Below are 21,602 nucleotides of genomic sequence, written 5' to 3'. Positions count from 1 at the left end.
TTTGTTGAGCCTCTTCTTCCAATAGTCGTTTAACAGCCTACCACCATTTTCAACTGGATATGGCAGGACTGCAGAGTTTAGATATGGTCTGTTGGTATGGGACTGCTTAGCTTTTCGTGAGCTTTGAGAAGATTTTTAGCTCAGGTTGAGGCTCTGGATATAGGTTTGCTCGCTGAGCTGGAAGGTTCATCTTTAGATGTTTCATCACCATACTAGGTAACATCTTCAGTGAGCATCCAGATGAAGCACTGCTGATGATTCCTACTTTCTGTTTATATGTTTGGGTTTCTTTGGGGTTGTGATTTCATTTCCTGTGGTGATGTCATTGCCTGCTCTTTTTCTCAGGGGGTGATAAATTGAGTCCAAGTCAATATGTTCGTTGATATAGTTCCAGTTGGAATGCCATTCCCTGTCCCTAAATGTGAAAATGTGTTGCTGGTTAAAGCACAGCAGGTTAGGCAGCATCCAAGGAATAGGAAATTCGACGTTTCAGGCATAAGCCCTTCATATGCCCGAAACGTCGAATTTCCTATTCCTTGGATGCTGCCTAACCTGCTGTGCTTTAACCAGCAACACATTTTCAGCTCTGATCTCCAGCATCTGCAGACCTCACTTTCTCCTGTCCCTAAATCCCCTTGAGAAGGTGGTGATAAGCTGACTTCTTGAACCATGCAATCTACATGCTTTAGGTTGGCCCACAATTCTCTTAGGGAGGGAATTTCTAGGACTTTGATCTAGCGGCACTGAAGGAAGAGTGATATATTCCCCAGTCAGGTTGGTGAGCACTTAGAGGGAAACTTGAGGTGGTGGTGTTCTCCTGTATCTGCCCTTGTCTTTCTAAAGGAAAATGCTCATGAGTTTAGAATGTGTTGGCTAAGTATCTTTTGTAAATTCCTGTAGTGCATCTTGTAGACAGTACACAATGCTGCTGCTAAGCGTCATTGGTGGAGGGAGTAAATGCTAGTGGATGTGGTGCCAATCAAGTCATTCAACCACCAGATAATGCTATCTTTGATTTACTACTACACCCAATATTTCCAGGTAGACCAGAGAGGATGGTAGAAATACGTATTTTAAAAAATTTAATCCTTAGAGATAAGGAGCATTGAGTTAAGGGGGAGGTCATACAGCCTCTCAGACCTGTTTCACCACCAGTCAGTGAGATCATAGTTGAATTGCAATCTAACTCAAAAATTTGAGTTATGCCAAATAACTCAATTTTTTTGCCCCATTTTAACAAAAAATATAAATCCTACATTTACAATTAACAACTGATATGACATCAATTTGATATTGAGAAAGAGAATTTTAAATTTCTACCAGCCCTTTAGTGCATCAATTTTTCTTAATTTTGTTCCCGGAAGATCTAACTTGAAATCTTGATCTTTAGTTCCAGAGCTCCCAGTGGCCATAGTTCCATTCTATTTATTTGCCCTAACATTCGGGAAATTTTGATGAATGTCAGGATACACAAATTTCTTTGCTTAAATTTTGGAATCCAGGTATTACTTTGGTTAAACTACAGCACACATCCTTCATGGGCAATATATATATCAAAGGTTTGCCCGCAATTGAACACAGTTTACATACTCCCTGCTATACACAGACCTGCTACAATGGACCCACATATTCACGAGGTTGGCCAGGCCTGACTTTCTTTTCTCTGTTGACAGTCTGAAGGATCATATGGTCCTTTGCAGTAGATAGGGGATTTTATTATAATAGTATCTGCATTTACTTTGTTATCTGTGGGAGGTACATATTCATGTGGATAACAGGAATCCGGTTGACTGACTCTAGTTGGGAGTCCAATCGTAGTTTTCTAACAGAGAAGCATCCGTTTGGCTTTTGGTTATTTTCCTTAGCTGTTCATGGGAATTTAAGAATCTTTATAATTAACCCCACAAATCTCTTTACTTATCCATGATTTGCAGTTTTCACCATTTAGTAAGTATATTTATTTTCAGGTTCAAAGTGGATGATGTCAGATTGCTCACATCAAAATTCATTTGCCATGGGTTTACCTATTCACTCAGGCTCTCAGTATCTCTTTATACTTTTCTGCTTCCTTTTACATTGCATAGTATTTCCTGAATTATAACCCACATAACAATAAAATATTAAACATTCAAAAACTTAAAACATTCTTACATCTTCATCCACTTCTGGTGATATAGTAATTTCTGAAGTGAGAGTCAAACCTCCTTGCTCAGCCACATCAGCTTCTCCCTGATTTGCATGAACAGGAAAATAATAATCAGATGATTGTTCCAAGGTTGCCGAAACAAATAAACATTTACACAGTAATGCATGCCACCATCTGAAAGCTCAGAAACAGAAGCATCAAAAGAATCACAAAAAAGCTTGCTTGTGAAGGAGATATCTTGGGGATGGGGTGGGGGGGGGGGGGGTAAGTAATGGTAAAGATTTTAAATAACATGAAAAACAAACTGTGAATCCATAATCCACACATAATACTTCCCTTATAAGGTGTTGGTGATTATCATACGTGGTTGTTGCTTAATTTCCTAAGGTCATGATGAAATGAGACAGGTACCATTGCTTGTCCTCAAGAAGCCAAGCACACACATAACAGCAGACCACAGGGATGCATAATAATTGAGCAGAGTTCCTTCTGCGCTGAATGTGTAATTGCCTCAACAGTTTTGGTAGCTCCTCACTAGATGCATGCATGACTGTTCCTAATATCTTTCCATTGATGAGTAGCAGGAATTACAGTAATGGTCATGCAGTCTGGCAAACACTGTTGCCTCTGAGACAACCTATAGAAATTTTAGCAGCACTTAAGTAAAGTTCATTATAATTATAAAGAAGATAGTTTTAAGATATCAGCTTGGAAAAATGCATAATTCAGAGACAGAAAGGAGGGCTGACTTTAAAAGCAGCTCTCAATTTAAGCATCTGAGTACATGCAAGCATTGCTTCTCACAGTGTTGTGGCAGAAATAAGTGCAGCAAAATTCAATGTTAAATTCTGCTTTGCTTTGGGCCTCCTTTTTCCAAAAAAATCCACTTTTGTAGCAACTTGAACAAGGCAAAACAAAACAAAACATCACATGGTTAAAAATTAACTGGATATCAAGCAGTATGAACTATGGTGACTAAGGACAAAATTAAAAAGATAGCTTTTAAGTATGCAACTGAAGAAATCAAAAGACATTGCAAGATATCAGGGTTTAAGGAAACAATTTCAGGTTTGGAATCAAAAGGGCTAATGCTCTGACTCTAATTGTGAGCCAAGGAAGCAAAGATGCAAAAGAGGTTAGAATCATAAAGGTAGAGCATACGTGCTGAAATGTAGAACTAAATCAGGGTGAAAAGATACATAGTAGCAATAGGAATTACAGAAACATAGGAATGGGAGTAGGTTTAAAGATATTCAGGTTCAATGTATTGGCCGTGCAAAAGCACCCATAGGGTGTGTCCAGGGATGTACAGACGATATGGAGTAGCTATGGGCAATGCAGGGTTACAGAGATAGATCGGGGGCATGGTGGTTCTGGGTAGGATGTTCTTCAGCGGGTTGGTATGGACCCAATGGGCTGAATGGCCTACTTTGACATTGTAGGGACTCTAGGATTCTACGGTTTGGCTGATGTCTACACCATCCAATAAGATCATGGCTGATCTGGTTGTGGTCTCTGCTACACTTTTCCTTCTGCATCCCCTAACTCCCTGTCTATCAAAAATATATATAACTCAACTGTGAATAAATTTGAAGACCCAGCCTCCACTATCTTCTGAGGAAAGGAATTCTATATACGACATACTAGAAGAAAAAAACATCATTTATGTCTTAAAAAGAAGATCTTTTAAATTATGTGTCCCGGTTATATTCTCCCCCAAGAATGGAAATATCCTTCTCATATCCACCCTATCCAATGCCCTCTCCGCATTATGATTAGATTAAATTACTTACAGTGTGGAAACAACAAGTACACACCGACCCTCCAAAGAGCAACCCACCCAGACCCATTCTACCACATTTACCCCTTCACCTAAAACTATGGGCAATTTAGCATGGCCAATTCACCTAACCTGCACATCTTTGGACTGTGGAAGGAAACTGGAGCACCTGGAGAAAACCCACGCAGACACAGGGAGAATGTGCAAACTCCACGCAGAGAGTTGCCCAAGCTGGGAATTGAATCCAGGTCTCTGGTGCTGTGAGGTAGCAGTGCTAACCACTGTGCCACCGTGCCACCCCTATTATATTTTTAGATAAAATCGCCTGTAATGTTTTGAAATTCCAATGAATAAGGAGCAGACTTGTTCAATCTTTCTTCATAAGATAATCCTTTTATCCCAGAAACGAGTCAAGTGAACCTTCTCTAAACTGTCTGTAAAGCAATTATATCTTTTTTTCCAAATAAGAAGAGCAAAACAGGAGATTATGGACCTCCTGCCTTTTCTATTTCTTATCTCTACCAAGCTAATTCTCTATCTTTGTTGTTCAGGGTTAGGTTCATCTCTCAGTACTAAACATGCCAGGCTGGGTGGATTAGCCATGGGAAATGCAGGGTTACAGGAATAGGGGAGGATGTGTGGGTCTGGGAGTGATGCTGTTTGGAAGGTCAGTGTAGACTCGATATGTCAAATGGCTTGCTTCCATCAGGTAGGAATTCTATGATTCATGTCACAATATCAGTTACCTTTCAACTACATTTCTGAAATGCTTGTCAGGTTATACACATTTACCTTCATTCTTTTATTTACAAATGCTGCGTGTAGTTAAATACAGGACCTTAAATCTGGTTTTTAAATCATATTTGCAATTTCTGTTCTTGTCTGCAAATGCGCTTTTATATTTGCATTTTCTGACCTTACCTGTCACACTCAGATAATCATAACCCAAACTACTGCCTTGCTCTAATGCTTTGATGATTCCCTTGACCAGTTCTTAAAAAATCACACATGGGAGTGGATGTCGCTGGTTGGCCAGCGTTTATTTCCCATCCTCATTTTCTTGAGTAGGTGGTGGAGAGCTACCTTCTTGAACCACTGCTGTTAGTGTGTCATGGATAGATTCTACTGTCAGGGACGGAATTCTCGGAACAGATACTGTTTAGAAAGTGCTGTGTGAGGATCTTAGGTAAATTTTTACAGTGCATCTTACAGATAGCTCACAATGCTGCTATGGAGCTTTGATAGTAGAGGGAGTGAATGGTTGTGGTTGTCAATCTATTGTGTTGCTTTGTCCTGAATGGTTCTTCAGTGTTGTTTGAGGTGCACTCATCCAGTCAAGTGGGGAATATTCCATCACAACTTGTGCATTGTAGATGGTGAACAGGATATGGAGTGTCAGTAGATGAGTTACTCGCTGCAGTCTTCATAACCTCTAATCTGCTAATGTAGCCATTGTATTTATATGGCGCATCGAGTTGAATTTCTGGTCAATGGTGACCTGTAGAATAAAAATACTGGGGATTCAGTGATGGTAATGTTAAAATGCAGTGGTTTGATTATCTCTAATTGCAGGTAGCCATTGCTTGGTATTTGATGGGGTGTCAATGTTACGTGCCACTTTTCAGCCAAAACATGAATATCGTCCAGATATTGTTGCAGTTGAACATGGACTGCTTCAGTATCTGAGAAGTTACGTTTCGTGCTGAACATTGTTCACCAATGATTGCACATTCTTATTTCTGACATTATGATGGAGGGGAGATCACTGATAAAGCAGCTAAAGATATTTGGGATGAGGACACTTCGCTGAGGAACTCCTGCAGAGATGACCTGCAGTTGACATGGCTGGCATCAAACAACCACAACCATCTTCCTATGTACTAGATTTGCCTCCAGTCAGTGGTGAGTTTTCCTGACTTCCCCTTAATTCAAGTTTTGCCAGGGGTCCTTGATGCCACACTCTGTCAAATGTGGCCTTGATGTCAAGGCCAATCAATCATCTCACCTCTGTAATTCAGCTCTTTCATCCATGTATGAACCAATGCTGTAATGAGGTCAGGAGATGAGTGACCCTGGCAGAACCCAAAATTGTGCATCAGTAAGCAGGTTGTTGCGAAACAGCAATGTTGCCTCCATCTGTTTCTTGGTATCAAATAGAATACATTAAATTGGCTGAAAACTGACATCTGTGATGGTGGGGACCATTTAAGGAGACTGAGATGAATAACCCACTTAGCAACTCTGACTGAAGATTTTTGGGAATGCTTCAGCCATGTCTTTTGCTAGGCTTTTTCATCATTGAGGATGGGATATTTGTTGAGCCTCTTCTTCCAATAGTCGTTTAACAGCCTACCACCATTTTCAACTGGATATGGCAGGACTGCAGAGTTTAGATATGGTCTGTTGGTATGGGACTGCTTAGCTTTTCGTGAGCTTTGAGAAGATTTTTAGCTCAGGTTGAGGCTCTGGATGTAGGTTTGCTCGCTGAGCTGGAAGGTTCATCTTTAGATGTTTCATCACCATACTAGGTGACATCTTCAGTGAGCATCCAGATGAAGCATTGCTGATGATTCCTACTTTCTGTTTATATGTTTGGGTTTCTTTGGGGTTGTGGTGTCATTTCCTGTGGTTATGTCATTTCCTGTTCTTTTTCTCAGGGGGTGGTAAATGGGGCCCAAACCAATGTGTTTGGTGATAGAGTTCCGGTTGGAATGCCTAGAAGCATGACATTCCAACCGGAACTATATCAACGAACACATTGACTTGGACCCTATTTACCACCCCGAGAAAATGAACAGGAAATGACATCACCACAGGAAATGACAACACAACTCCAAAGAAACCCAAACATATAAATAGAAAGCAGAAAGCATCAGCAGTGTTCATCTGGAGGCTCAGTGAAAATGTTACCTCGCAGGGTGACAAAACATCTGAAAATGAACCTTCCAGCTCAGTGAGCAAACCTACATCCATTGCTTAGCTCTATCTATCATCAAATCTGTAGGCCTGGCTCTCTTGCATAGAAGCTGAAAGGACTTCAAACCTGCAAGAGCTGAAACGTCCGCATTCCGGCCTTCTGAGTCTGCTTCTCTGTCTTACCTACCTGATCCTGACAACTGGCCAAAAGATCTTCTCCCAAGTGGAGTGACTGCCTCCTGTAACAAAGTGTTCTAGTAATTCTCCATTCTCCTAATGTTCCATAGTGTTTGCATTACAGCCTCCAGCTCATTGACTAAGCCAAAGGTTCTCAAGCTACAGATACTTACTGGAGAACCCCTACATCTGCAATTGCAATATAACCACCTGCTCTACTATCCTTACTGTGTTTTAATGGATTAATTATGACATTATTTATTGTCCTTTGAATTTTATTTGGGGCTATTCCTTACTATCATCTACTGAACTAATACCATTTTGTATGGGTGGCTGGGTGGCTTTGTGGTTAGAACTGTTGCCTCACTGCGCCAGGTACCCAGGTTCAATTCCTGCCTTGGGCGACTGTCTGTGTGAAGTTTGCACATTCTCCCTGTGACTGCATGGGTTTCGTCTGGGTGCTCTGGTTTCCTCCCATAGTCCAAAGATGTACAGGTTAGGTGAATTCACCAGGCTAAATTGCGCATAGTGTTCAAATGTGTAGGATGAGATAAATGTAGAGTAGTAGGGGAAAGGGTCTGGGTGGGTGACTCTTTAGAGGGTCGGTGTGGACTTGTTGGCTAAATGGCCTGTTTCCACACTGTAGAGATTCGATGATTCTACTTAAGTATCTAAAAATCGCTTTTTCTTGATTTCTAGTTATTTACATATTACAACACTACAATAAAGTACTTACAAATGAAGATAACAATTCAGATACTGATGAATTTGGACATGGGAATTTTGTTTTGGTTATGAATGTGTGAAGATAGTTAGGGTTTTGTAATTTGTGAAAACAATTCCACCAAATGAATACCAATGCCCAGTAGTGATCGGCTACCTTCGACCATGATGTGCATGGATCATAATCACACTCACGTTTCCATTTACTAAATGGAACAGTCCAAAGAGGATGATGGAGACATTTCTTTATTTTAAATTTTATAAATGAGAAACATAAGATCAGTAGTCAGCCATTCACACCCTCCAGCCTGTGCTGTGCTTGTCTGGAGGGGTTATGGCTGAATTGTGACCTGTAGACTTTGCTTACATCCCTTAATACCTTTACAACAAAATGTATAAATCCCAGACTTAAAAATAATCTTTGGCAATTTGAGGAAGAATGATCCAAATATTTACTATCTTTTCTGTGCAGCAATATTTCCAAATCTGCTTCCATCAGCACTGCTTTAAAGTGCTAATTTGTAGAATAACAAAGTATTAAAAGCATTAAAACTATTATTTGTTTCTGTATCACCACAACATCTGAAAGCAGTTCTGGAAATATGGAAGTAGGTATCTGATTTCCTTGATCAGCCAGATCAGCTTCTTCCTGATTTGTGCGAAAATATAGATGATTGTGTTTGAGATATTGTCCTTTTTGTTCTAAGTGAGATCTCTTTTATGCAACAAATTGTACTTTCATAGCACCTCAAACAAAATAAAAGATCCCAAAAGATTTCACAAGGTGAAAATGACTGGATAGCAATAAATGCTTGGAATGATGATGTCTCACCATTTTTATACATAGCTTTCAATTCCGTTATTTAAATCATTTACAATACAATTCACAGTTTAAGCCCCACTGCACAGCGTTTCAGTGAATTTGTCAAAGACAATTCCCTTCTCCCTTCATCGTCTCCTGTCAAACAGCCAAGTTCTTGATCAAGCAAATAATTGGACTTCAATTTCTTGATCTTTCAAGGATAACCCACAGTAAAATTAAATATTAAACATACACACATATATTTACCATGCTAGTCTGTACATTTACTGACACATATCCAACAATATTGAGGAATGAAGGAAGTTCTGAAAGTGATGTCCAAGTTCTTAGGTCAGTAATGTCTTCAGTACTTTTTTGCTGATTAGCTTAAAATGTAATCAATTATAAGTTGCTTTCACAAGAGATGCACAAACAGTTAAAACTTTAATATCAATTTTTTTGATGTATGTGAAACTTTGAGTGGAAATTTGTATTGCAGATTTATTGAAGTTCTCAGTGCCATTGACTGCTACCTGTAACACTTGTGATCTATAAGAAATGTGTTCTGCTAACAAATTTTTTGTAGCACTTGTATTCTTTTGTTGTTCATCAAACTGAGTCTGAATATTGTCCAGATCTTGCTGCATGTGGGTGTAATCTGCTCCATTATCTAATGAGTTGCCAACTACAGTCATAGAATTGTGAAGATACAGAGATGAACAGCACAGAAACAGACCCTTCAGTCCAATTCGTCCATGCTGACCAAATATCCTAAATTAATCGAGTCCCATTTATCAGCATTTGGCCCATATTCCATTAAGCCTTTTCTATTCATATGCCCATCCAGATTTATTTTAAATATTGTATTTGTACCATCCTTCACCACCTCCTCTGACAGCTCATTCCAAACACACATTACCCTCTGCATGGAAAAGTTGCCTCTTAGGTCCCTTTTAAATTTTTCCTCCCTCACCTTATACCAATGCCCTCCAGTTTTGGACTCCGCTACCTATTCACCCTATCCATGCCCATCATGATTTTATAAATCTCAATAAGGGCACCTCTCAGCCTTTGATGGTCCAGGGAAAATAGGCCAACCCATTCAGATCTCCCTGTAGCTCTCTCCAACTGTGGAAACATACATTAAATCTTTTCTGTACCCCTTCAAGTTTCACAATATCTTTCATATAGCAGGGAGATCAGAATTGAATGCAGTATTCCACAAGTGGCTTAACCAATATCCTGGACAGCTACAACATGACCTTCCAACTCCTATCCTCTATGCACTAACCAATACTAAATTGGTGAACATCTCCATTTCTGACCTCGTGATGGAGATAAGGTCAGATGGGGTCCTGCAAGGATGATTTGATGTGAGTCTTATTATCTGGTCCCAATATGAAGAAAAGAACTAAATTCAACATGAAGTGAGAGTAATTAACCAAGGCTGCATTTGACTGAATGTAGAATAAAGGAGCCTGGGAAGCCACACCCAAGCAAAACTGTTCCACTTTGGTTAGTATACTGGTATACAATTGACAATTGGTGAAAAGATCTCAGATCAATACTATCCAGCAATTACTTAGTTGCATCTTGATATTATATTAAATAAATCAAGTTGACTTCAGACTGACATCTGTGATGCTGGAGTCTTAGAGGACACTAAGATGAATCAACCACTTGGCATGTGATTTAGAGGGAAGGCGATGGCCTAGTGGTATTATCAATGGACTATAAATCCAGAAACCCAGGTAATGTTCTGGGCCACAGGTTTGAATTATCACAATAGCGGATGGTGGAAACTGAATCCAATAAAAGTCTGTAATTAAGACTTTAATGACAACCATGAAATCACTGTCAATTGTCCAAAAAACTCAAGTGGTGTCTTTTAGGGAAGGAAATCCGCCATCCTTACTTGGTCTGGCTGACATGTGACTCCAGACCCACAGCAATGTGATTGAAACTTAATAGTCATCTGGGGCAATTAGGGATGGGCATTAAATGCTGGCCTGGCCAGTGATGTCCACAACCCAAGAATTAATTTTTTAAAAAAGTCCATGATGGTTGCAAACATTTCAGTCTTGTTTGTCAGATGTCCTGGCTCTGCTATTATTGATGACATAACATTCATGGAATTTTTATATTCATTTACTTGTACACCACAAACACAAATGGACTTAAGGGTGGCACTGTGGCTCAGTGGTTAGCACTGCTGCTTCACAGCTACAGGGACCCAGGTTCCATTCCAGCCTCGGGTGACTGTCTGTGTGGAGTTTGCACATTCTCCCAGTGTCTGCGTGGGTTTCCTCCAGGTGCTCAGTTTCCTTCCACAGTCACAAAGATGTGCAGGTTAGGTGAACTATTCAGGATGTGTAGGTTAGATGCATTAGTCAAGGGTAAACATAAGGTAGAGGAATGGGTCTGGGTGGGTTACTCTTCAGAGAGTTGGTGTGGACTTGTTGGGCCAAAGGGTGCGTTTCCACGCTATAGGGGTTTTATTCTATTTTTCTATTCTATAATTGGCAGGATGTCTTCACTGTTGCTAGGTCAAAATCTGGAACTCCCTCCCTCAAATCACTGTTGGTATATCCACACCTTCTTAACATAGTCAACTAGGGAGGGGCAAGAAGTGCTATAATTGTTTGAAATGCCAACAATCTCATGACCAAATAAATAAAAGAAAATAAAACATATTTGACCAGTTTTCTTTCCACATTGCCTGTGGTTAAATTCCAAAAAGGAAAGCAAACGTCAACCACTTTGTTCAATGGTATATCTCCTGATATATGAGAAATCAGTATAGAAATTATAATTTAATAAAATAAAAATTAAATATAGAAAATGATTTGAAGATCGACAATTACCATGTTTGCTTGTGTATATTCTGGAACATCCCCAAAAATATCTGGTGATACAGAAGGTTCTGACATGGGTGTCTGGTCTCTTCCCTCAGCAACATCTTCAGTAGTTTCTATCTGATTTGCAAGAAATGCAACAATTATTAGATGCCATACACAATATGTGTCTTTACTTTAATATTTACCTTCAGGCCCTCTTTTTCAAACATGTACTTTGATGCACTCTTAATACAAGAAAACATCCCAAAGATGTCACAGAGATGAAAAAATAACTAAACAGCTAACAGTAGCAGGGAAAGTGTTCATGATGAGAATTCTAGGCAAGATCCAGGAGGTACATATTAAAGAGAAGGGAGACCTGAAAGAAATTACAAAAGTACAAAGTGGAAAACCATGAGGCAAGTGCCCACATTTTAAATGCCTGGCTTTGTTGACAAGTACTTGTCAATAAGTCTGTAAGTAGAACCTTAGCACATTAGATAGCCAAATGGATTTGGACTACCACAACATCAAGCAGCCTGAGGAAGGGAATGGCCTGTGTTATCAGGCAACCCAAGCACAGAAATCAATTTGGTTATGGCTCTGGTTTTAAAATTGTACTCATGGGATGCTTGCTGGGCCAATATTAATTGTCCAATCCCTAATTGCCCTCCAGAAGGTGGTGGTGAGTTGCCTTCTCGAATTGCTACAATCCTAGGGTTGTAAAGGTAGTCATAGTGCTCTTAAAAAAAGAAGGACCTGGATTGTGACCCACCAAAAAAATGAAGGAATGATGATATACTGTAGTTCCAAGTCAGTTAGAGAAGAAAATGCAGTGGTAGACTCCCCATGTATCTGTTGGCCTTGTTCTTTTAGAAGATAGAGGTCATGTGCTTAGAAGGTGCTGTTTAAGCAACCTTGGTGACCTACTCAAGTGTATTTTGTGAATGGTACACACTGTTTCCACTGTGCATCAGTGATGAAACGAGTGTATGCTGAAGGTGGTTGTAAGGTGCCAGTTAAGCAAATTGCTTCAGTAAAACAAGGAACTTCAGATGCTGGAAATCAGAAACAAAAACTGAAATTGCTGGTGAAACTCAGCAGGTCTGACAACCTCCATGGGGAGAAAGCAGAGTTAATGTTTCAAGTTCAGTGATTCTTCATCAGAATGCTTCATCTTGGATGGTGTCAAGGTTCTTGAGTCCTGCTGGGAGTTGTACTCATTCAGCAAATGGAAAATATTCCATCAAATCCTGATTTATGCCTTATTGGTGGTGGACAGATTTTGAGCAGACAGGAGGTGACTTGCTTGCTGAAGAATTTCTTTTCCGATCTGATCTTCTAGCCATAATATTTGCATGCCTGATCCAGTTCAGTTTCTGGTAAAAGGTAATTACCAGAATGCTGGTGATGGGAGATTCAGTAATGGAAATGTCATAGAATGTCAAGGGTGATTGTTCGATTCTCTCTTACTGGTGGATGGACATTGCTGTGTCTAACGTATTCAACTGATTCTTGAAATTAAGTGAAATATATTATGTTGTCTAAGAACTCGCATGTAACATTTGGGATCCAACAGGCTGGACTTCCTCATCATTGACAATGGAAAAGTTCTTGAAGATTCTTCTTCCAATTAATTGTTGAATTGTTTACCATTATTTATGATAGGATTTGACAGAACTGCAGAGCTTGATCTCATCCTCTGGTTGTGGGATCAATGACATTATGCTTTCACTGTTTAGCATGCATGTACTCCTGTGCTGTAGCTTCAATAAGTTGGCACCTGATTTTTATGTATGCCTTTTGCTGCCCTTGGCATGATTTCATAAACCTTTCATTGAACCAGAATCAACTGCCTCACTTGATGGTGCGGTAGAGTGGGGAATATCTTGGGCCATGGCATTGTAGGTGGTGACTGAGTACAATTCTCATCTGCTCATGACCCACTGCACCTCATGGCTGTTCAGTGTTGAGGTGATAGTCAACAAAGCTGCAACTTACCTCGATGAAATATTCTTCAATGACAAATAGTAAGTCTCAAATGTTTGGAGAAATTTTACAACAAAACTTGTCTTCTGAAGTGCTTAGTCTATGATACAATGCAAGGCACAACTGCTACCATATTTATAATAAAAATCAAACAGCCAAAAATTGCATTTACCGTCTGCGCACTCTCTGGTGCATCTTCATCCTCATGCAAGGTTTGAAAGGTCTCAGATGGGGGGCTATAAAAAATGAAACAAAGGATCTAAATAATCATATTAAACAAATGTTCAATATTGAATAATGCAAATAATTTACTAGTTTAGAACTACATTTTAAGACACCACTTTAAACATAATCTTATATTTCCTATGATGATTCCTCTCAGATCACTCGAGGTGCTGAAGACCAGGCTTTGGTTCATTGAATTGAATTGAATTGAATTTATTGTCACATGTACTGAGGCACAGTGAAAAGCTTTGTCTTGCGAGCAATACAGACAGATCACATAGTTAAGTGGCATAGATAAGTAAATAATAGATAAACAGCAGCAAAAACAAATACACAGGTACAGACGAATGTTAAAAGTTTGTGAGTCCATTCAGTATTCTAGCAACAGTAGGGTAGAAACTGTTTCGAAACCGGCTGGTGCATGTGTTCAGGCTTCTGTACCTTCTCCCCAATGGCAGACTACAGACAGGAAGTGGAAGACCTAGAAAAATGGTGCATTGAGGACAACCTAGCTCTCAATGTCAGCAAAACCAAGGAACTGATTATTTACTTCTGGCAGGATGTTACTCATGCCCCCCTACCCATTAACAGCACAGAGGTGGAATGAGTGGAGTGTGTCAAGCTCTTGGGAGTGGTCATCCACAACAAGCTTTCTGGGACTCTTCATGTGGATGCTCTGGTTGCAAAGGCCCAAGAATGTCTCTTCTTCCTCAGGCAGCAGAGGAAATTTGGCATGATGGCGAGTACCTTTGCCAACTTGTATAGATGCACCATCAAGAACATTCCGTCTGGATGTATCACTACCTGGTTTCACAAGCTTTCATTGCCAGGGTGGGATGGATCTTTGAGAATGCTGGCGGCCTTTCCTTAACAGAGGGCCTGATAGATGGATTCTATAGATGGGAGGTTGGCCTTTGTGATTGTCCGGGCTGAGTTCACCACTCTCTGTAACCGTCTCTGATCTTGAATGGTACAGTTGTCATACCAGGTAGTGATAGATCCAGACAGAATGCTCTCGATAGTGCACCTACCTAGGGTATGCACCGCCATGCCAAATTTCCTCAGCTGCCTGAGGAAGAAGAGACGTTGTTGGGTCTTTGCAACCAGTGCATCCACATGAAGAGTCTAAGAAAGCTTGTTGTGGATGACCAGTCCCAACAGCTTGACACTCTCCACTCATTCCACCTCTGTGCTGTTAATGTGTAGGGGGGCATGAATAACATCCCGCCAAAAGTCAATAATGAGTTCCTTGGTTTTGCTAGCATTGAGAGCTGGGTTGTTCTCTGTGCACCATTTTTCCAGGTATTCCACCTCCCGTCTGTAGTCTGTTTCATTGCCATCTGAGATTCGACCGACTATGGTGGTGTCATCAGCAAACTTGTAAATGGCATTATCTGGTATTTGGCGATGCAGTATGCACCCCTGGGGCCTCCAGTGTTGAGTGTTAGTGAGGATGAAATATTGCCCCCAATCTTTACTGATTGTGGCCTGTGGATCAGGAAACTGAGACTGCAGTTGCAGAGAGAAGGGCTTAGTCCGAGAATACTAACTTTAGTAAAAAGTCTCGAGGGGCTAGTAGTGTTGAAGGCTGAACTGTAGTCAATGAGTAGGATTCTTACATAGCTATTCTTGGTGTCAAGATGTTCTAGGCAGGAGTGAAGGGCAAGTGATGTGGCATCTGACATGGATCTGTTGGTCTAAAAGGCATATTGGAGTGGGTCAAGAGTAGTGGGGAGGCTAGAATTGATTAATGACATAACTACCCTTTCAAAGCACTTCATGACCACCAAAGTTAGAACCACTGGGCGGTAGTCATTGAGATCTCTTAGGCACAGGGATGATGTTGGCCCTCTTGAAACAGTCAGGGACAGTGGCCTGCTGCAGGGAGAAGTTGAAGATGTCCAAGAAGACCTCTGTGCATACTCTGAGTGCATGGCCTGGTATTCCGTCTAGTCCCATTGTTTTTCTTGGATTTACACGAAGGAAAACTGATCTGGCCTCTGACGCAGTGACCATTGGGATAGGTACGTCAGGACTTGTTGGAATATTTGTTATCTCTCTGCTGAAATTCTGCTCAAAGTGAGCATAGAAGGCATTGAGACAATCTAGGAGGGATGTGTCATCATCTGCTATTATTTTCCATTATCTCTGCCATCCATATCATTTTGTTCTATTTCCACAGTAATCCCTTTCTTGATTCATCATCTAACCTAGTTTACTCATTCGCTGATGATTCCATTCTATTAATTTCATTCCAATGACATACTAACTACCACAATGCTTTCCATTGTCCAACCATCTGTATAATGAGGTCTTCATGCATTTTGATAAATATTGTTTTGATCAATTCTACAAAATCATATTGGGATATATTTTAATATGCTACCTTATAGGAAAATTGACATTTCGGCCAACCATCTTTTATGGAAGGCTCATAATTTTTATATCCTTAAATCAAATGCTATTTCTGTTGTGAATAACCAATTGTCAATAAAGGTGCAGTAGTCCAGTGGTTAGCACTGCTGCCTCACGGTGCCAAGGACCCGGTTCAATCCCATCTGTCTGGCGTTTGCACATTCTCTCCGTGTCTGTGTGGGTTTCCTCCAGGTGCTTTGGTTTCCTCCCACATTCCAAAGATGAGCAGGTTAGGTGGATTGATCATGCTAAATTGGCCATAGTATCTACAGGTGAGCAGGCTAGGTCGATAAGCCATGGGAAACGCAGGGTTATAGGAAAACAGTGGGAGGTTATGTCTGGGAAGGATACTCTTCAGAGGGTCGGTGTGGGCTCGATGGGGCGAATCGGCTGCTTCCGCACTATCGGAATTCTACAACCAGGAAATTTTACAAACGCCGGGGGCAATCCAAATTTATTCATTTTCCATCAAATCTAACTTAGGGATTAACCACAATTCTAAATAATTCCATTTCAGCTGTTCTTTATCTGTTAGCCCAACCATCTCTTCCGACCTCAAGTATAAACTTCGCACGTTCTTTCTTGTTCAACATTCCTTTAAGAAGCGTGGTTTTCTTTATTATACAAACATCTACTGAAATATTTCGAAAAACAGACATTATAAAAATGTGAACATTGAAGTATTAAGAATAGATGAGGGAAGTGATGAAGTTACCTCTCTCCGTCCGCCATGTTCTCTGTTGCTAAGAGACGATTACAACAACCCGGCCGCTGTCCCAGGGCGCTGTCGGACTGTACCATGCTTTGGGAGAGGGGGTGTGTGTGTGTGTGTGGAGGTTGTGTTGTCAATGGTGAGAAGGCAAGGAGCAGACACCCCTCCCCGTGACCGTGTGGGTGTGGGCCGGCCCAGTGGGTGAAGCCGGAGCTGTCATGTGACTCGGCTCCCCGGCGGTTTGCTCATTTCTGGTTCTCGGATCAGGAGGGTCACTGAGGGAGAGACACTCGGTGAACCGTGAGCTGCTTCTGGTTGTTACTTACAATGTGGGAGAAGACTGGAGTGTGACTGAATCCAACTCCTCGGCTCGGTGTTTCCAGCCTTTTCCACTTTCTATCGCGGCCTCAAATACCCGATGAAGGAGCAGCGCTTTGAAAGTTTGTGGTTTCCCGTAAACCTGTTGGTGTAACCTGGGGTCAAATACAGTGGTACCGGGACTGCAGAGCACAACAGGAGGAAGTCTGTCAGGCCATCCAGCCTGTTTCACAATTCGGCACCTAAAAGTCTCTGTCATCACATTTCACCGCAGTTTTTGATCCTGCTTACCAACCAGAGTCTGTCACAACATTTAGTTCCAGAAGAGTAAGCACTTTCATTTCTTGTTTCATGTTTTAATGTTGAAGGCATTTTGGGATATTGCATCTGCCAGAGGTATTTTCTGGCGTCAACAGAAGTCATCCTAAAAAGGTATTCGCTGCAGACAAGGGAAATGATACCTGCGTATTTGAGTTACAAACAGCGATCAGCTTTGTTGCTTTTATGCTACCTATGTTAAAATAGCCACAATAGTTTGTTAAATTAGACTTCTGATGTTGGCTTGCATGTCTGGATTCTCTGCTTAATGATGTTACAGTCTGTGACTGTTAGCCATGAATATGTGAACACTACACTAACTAAACAACTCCTAGTGAGTTGTTGTCTGAGAGTGGCTGTTGGTTTGTGTGCTGAGTCTTAGTGGTCGCAGCAGTCTGGCTCAGTTCAGAAACGCTCCTGATGTACGGTAGTGTGGCCAGTCCTTTGGGTTGTGGCATGTCCTCATTTCGTTGTCTTTCCCTTAGGCATCTGTTGATGAAGTTGCGTGGGTATCTGTTTTTGGTGAATACCTTTTGTATAGGTGTTCTTCTTTCTCTTTTTGTAGTTCTGGTGTGCTGCAGTGTGTTGTGGCCCTTTTGAATAATGTCCTGATGCAACTTTGTTTGTGTGTGTTGGGGTGGTTGCTTTCATAGTTCAGGACTTGGTCTGTGTGTGTGGCTTTCCTGTATATCTTCGTGGTGAACTTACCAGGACAAAGGACCCGATACCCAGCATGATCAAAACCAACGTAGTGTACAAAATCCCATGCAAGGACTGCACAAAACACTACATAGGACAAACAGGAAGACAGCTGACAACCCGCATCCATGAACACCAACTAGCCACGAAACGACACGACCAGCTATCCTTAGTAGCCATACACTCTGATGACAAAACAACATGAATTCGATTGGGACAACACCACTATTATAGGGCAAGCCAAACAGAGAACAGCCAGGGAATTCCTAGAGGCATAGCACTCATCCACAAATTCTATCAACAGACACATTGACCTAGACCCTATATACTGGCCACTGCAGCGGACAGCAACTGACAATCGGAAGCGGCAGATTCAAACCAGTATAAATGCCGGAGGAATCAGCACAGAAGCGCTTCACAGGAGGCTCCCAAGCACTGAGGATGTCACCTAGAAAGGGGACGAAACGTTTGCAACAAAAACTCCCCGCTCGGCGAACAGAACCACAACAATGAGCACCCGAGCTACAAATCTTCTCACTAACTTTGAGTTTCTCCTTCAGTGTTGGAGCAATTTGCTTTAGCTGTTCTAATGACCTTGGAACCAAATTCAGTAACGATTGTATGCTCTGAGGCCCTTCTGAAATGCATCTGCTTAAATCAACTAAAATCTTAAAGAGCACGTATTATGGATGCAGGTTTGCTTGCTGAGCTGTAAGGTTCATTTTCAGATGTTACTAGTATGGTGACAAAACATCATCAGTGAGCCTTCAAATGAAGCACTGGTGGTATGGCCCACTTTGTTTTGGTTCTGTCGATGATGTCACTTGCTGTGGTTATTTCCTGTTCTTTTCTCGGGGGTGGTAACTGGGGTCCAAGTCAATGTGTTTGTTGAGAGTGTTCTGGTTGGAGTGCCATGCTTCAAGGAATTCTCACACGTGTCTCTGTTTGGCTTGTCCAAGGATGGATGTGTTCTCCTAGTCTAATTGGTGTCCTTCCTCATCTGTATGTAAAGATATTAGTGAGAGTGGGTCATGTATCCTGGTGGCTAGTTTTCTGCCTGTTTGTCCAATGTAGTGTTTGTTACAGACCTAATCATCCCCATACCCACAAATGAAGCTGCATTAGAACATTATTTCAATGAGCCACCACACACTGCACCACAGAGGAAAATTACCTATATGGTATATTCAAAAAGAACAGGTACCCAATGAACAGTCTGCTGATTTCTCAGCAACAAATCCAAACAAGCAGACAAAATGCATCCAGAAACTCTAGCTACTCTCCCCTACATCAAAGACCTCTTGGAAATGACTACCAGACTTCGGACCTCTTGGCATCATGGTGGCCCACAAAGCCATCAACACACTAAAACAGCAGCTAATGAACTTGAAAGACCCTATACAGAACGTCACTTTCAAAATACCTTGCAAGACCAGTAACTAACACTACATTGGACAAACAACCAGAAAACTAGTTACCACAATAAATGAACATAAACCAACCACAAAAAGACATGACCCATTCTCATGAGTATTCTTACATACAGATGAGGAAGGACACCACTTTGGCTGGGACAACAGATTCATCCTAGGACAAGCCGAACAGAGACGTGCACGAAAATTCCTTAAACCATGGCATTCCAACCAGAACACTTAACAAACACATTGACTTGAATCCCATTTACCACCCCATCAGAAAAAGAATGGGAAATGATGTCACCATGGGAAATGGCGTCATCAACCTAAGGAAACCTAAACACATAAATAGAAAGCGGGCCATACCACCAGTGCTTCATCGGGGACTCACTCATGATGTTACCTAGTATGGTGACCAAACAAACCTTCCTGCTCGGTGAGCAAACCTACCTACACCCAGAACCTCAATGTGAGCTGCAAATCTTCTCAAAGGAAACCTCATATTATGGAAATAGTTATTGTATGATGGAGCATTTTTGAGAAATTGGAAGTGTGATCTTTCCTCCATATGTATATGGTGTGTTTTTGGCAGGGAAGAACTCAAAAAGGAACTATCTTGTGTAAACTTCAATGTGTAGGAACAAACAGTGCAAGAAACAGACACCTTCTGTCAGTCGCTTTTTTTTGGTTAAACACCTTCCATACGTCTTTATCACCTGTACATCTAGGTGGCCTGTGTGATTCTTTGATATGGTCCATATGTTATTGAAATATGTTCTGGTAGATTGATAACCTGGGGGATCTGAAGAAACAAGTTGTTTTTGTAGCTAAAACAAGCCACACCTTTATAAAAGATTTTGACATTCCACTGAATATGGTGACTGTTGTAATAGTTGTGCCAGAGTAAAGCACTTTTAACTGCAGCTGGCCTGCATGGTGGCTCATTGGTTAGCATTGTTGCCTCCCAGCACCAAGGATCCAGGTTCAATTCCTGCCTAGGGCGACTGTGCAAACTCCACACAGACATTCTCCCCATGTCTGTGTGGCTTCCCTCCCACAGTCCAAAGATATGCAGGTTAGGTGAACTGGCCATGCTAAATTGCCCATAGTCAGGAGTAAATATTGGGTAGGGGAATGGGTCTGGGTGGGTTACTCTTTGGAGGGTCAGTGTAGACTTGTTGGGCCAAAGGGCCTGTTTCCATACTGTAAGGAATCTAATCCATTACAATTTATTTGAATGTGCATCCTCCACTGACTAGAGCATCAGTAGTATAGGTTTTTCTAGAGATGCTTTTCTGAAGGATTTGATGTGTGTTGAAATCATCACCAATTTCATAAGCATATCAGCTTCAGTGAAATGACGTTCTGTTCCTTTTTAAGTCAAGACCTATCTATGAATTGGTCAAATATTTCACCAGTTTTTGGTGATATGCAAGAATTTTATCCTGAAATTGAATCAAACTTTATTTTGATCATTTTATTTTGATTTTATAATGTGAGAAATTTGTGGTTATTTGTCAATCTCTAAGTAAGGATTGATTCCTTGAATAACAGAGGTCCTGACAAACGTCAATGCATTGCCAATCCAAGTCAAAAAAATTTTATTTAATGTATTGCTGTTTCTGTTTTTTTTTCCAAATTTCTTATTTTTGCTGCCCTTTTTAAAGGTGACAGGCTTGTTTATTTTAAGGAAAAGAAAATCATTTTTTCTTGGTAAAAGTAAGGCAAAAAACATTTCAAGTCATTTCAGAAAAAGGAAATAGCAGAATGGGCTAAAGAGTAACAGCAAGGCCTCTTTAGTCTGGAAATATTTCTCTTGGTATTTTGTTCCTGGACTCTTCTTTTTTCCAGGATTTCTTTCATAGATTTTGTAAGCTGACGTCTTTTTGTTTCGAGAGAAATAGAGTATATGTTGTGCTTCAGTACAAGCTTGTAGCATTTTTTTGTTTGTAGCACTTCTGTCTTTGTTTTCCCAACCATCCATGTGTTGGAGTTGACAGCTGGAATTACAACATAGCACATCTGCTATGCTGCTATTCCCTTTTCAGCCTTTATCTGCTTATTGCTGCAAACTGCCTCTTGCCACTAGCTTTAATATTGACTTGTTGCTATGATTAGTGCACTACATAC

General features: G+C 40.9%; 2 protein-coding genes across 2 annotated transcripts in view; one reads left to right on the top strand and one right to left on the bottom strand.

Moving 5' to 3' along the window:
• ccdc40 (coiled-coil domain containing 40) overlaps positions 1–16,792 on the bottom strand; it is a 110,319-nt gene extending 93,527 nt beyond the window's left edge. The window contains exons 1-4 of the mRNA XM_060844903.1: positions 16,726–16,792; positions 13,543–13,606; positions 11,409–11,519; positions 2,152–2,229 (exon numbers count right to left, since the gene is read on the bottom strand). Of these exons, the coding sequence (XP_060700886.1) occupies positions 2,152–2,229; positions 11,409–11,519; positions 13,543–13,606; positions 16,726–16,742 (270 nt within the window). The 5' untranslated portion in view covers positions 16,743–16,792. The remainder of the gene's footprint in view (positions 1–2,151; positions 2,230–11,408; positions 11,520–13,542; positions 13,607–16,725) is intronic.
• A 129-nt stretch (positions 16,793–16,921) lies between these two features.
• Positions 16,922–21,602, top strand: part of LOC132828021 (lysosomal alpha-glucosidase-like) — a 47,824-nt gene continuing 43,143 nt past the window's right edge. Inside the window, exon 1 of the mRNA XM_060844909.1 lies at positions 16,922–17,367. The gene's annotated coding sequence lies outside the window, so the exon portion shown is untranslated. The remainder of the gene's footprint in view (positions 17,368–21,602) is intronic.

The sequence above is a fragment of the Hemiscyllium ocellatum genome, chromosome 25 (assembly GCF_020745735.1).
Source record: "Hemiscyllium ocellatum isolate sHemOce1 chromosome 25, sHemOce1.pat.X.cur, whole genome shotgun sequence".
Taxonomy (NCBI): domain Eukaryota; kingdom Metazoa; phylum Chordata; class Chondrichthyes; order Orectolobiformes; family Hemiscylliidae; genus Hemiscyllium; species Hemiscyllium ocellatum.
This window is presented reverse-complemented; position numbering and strand designations above follow the sequence as displayed.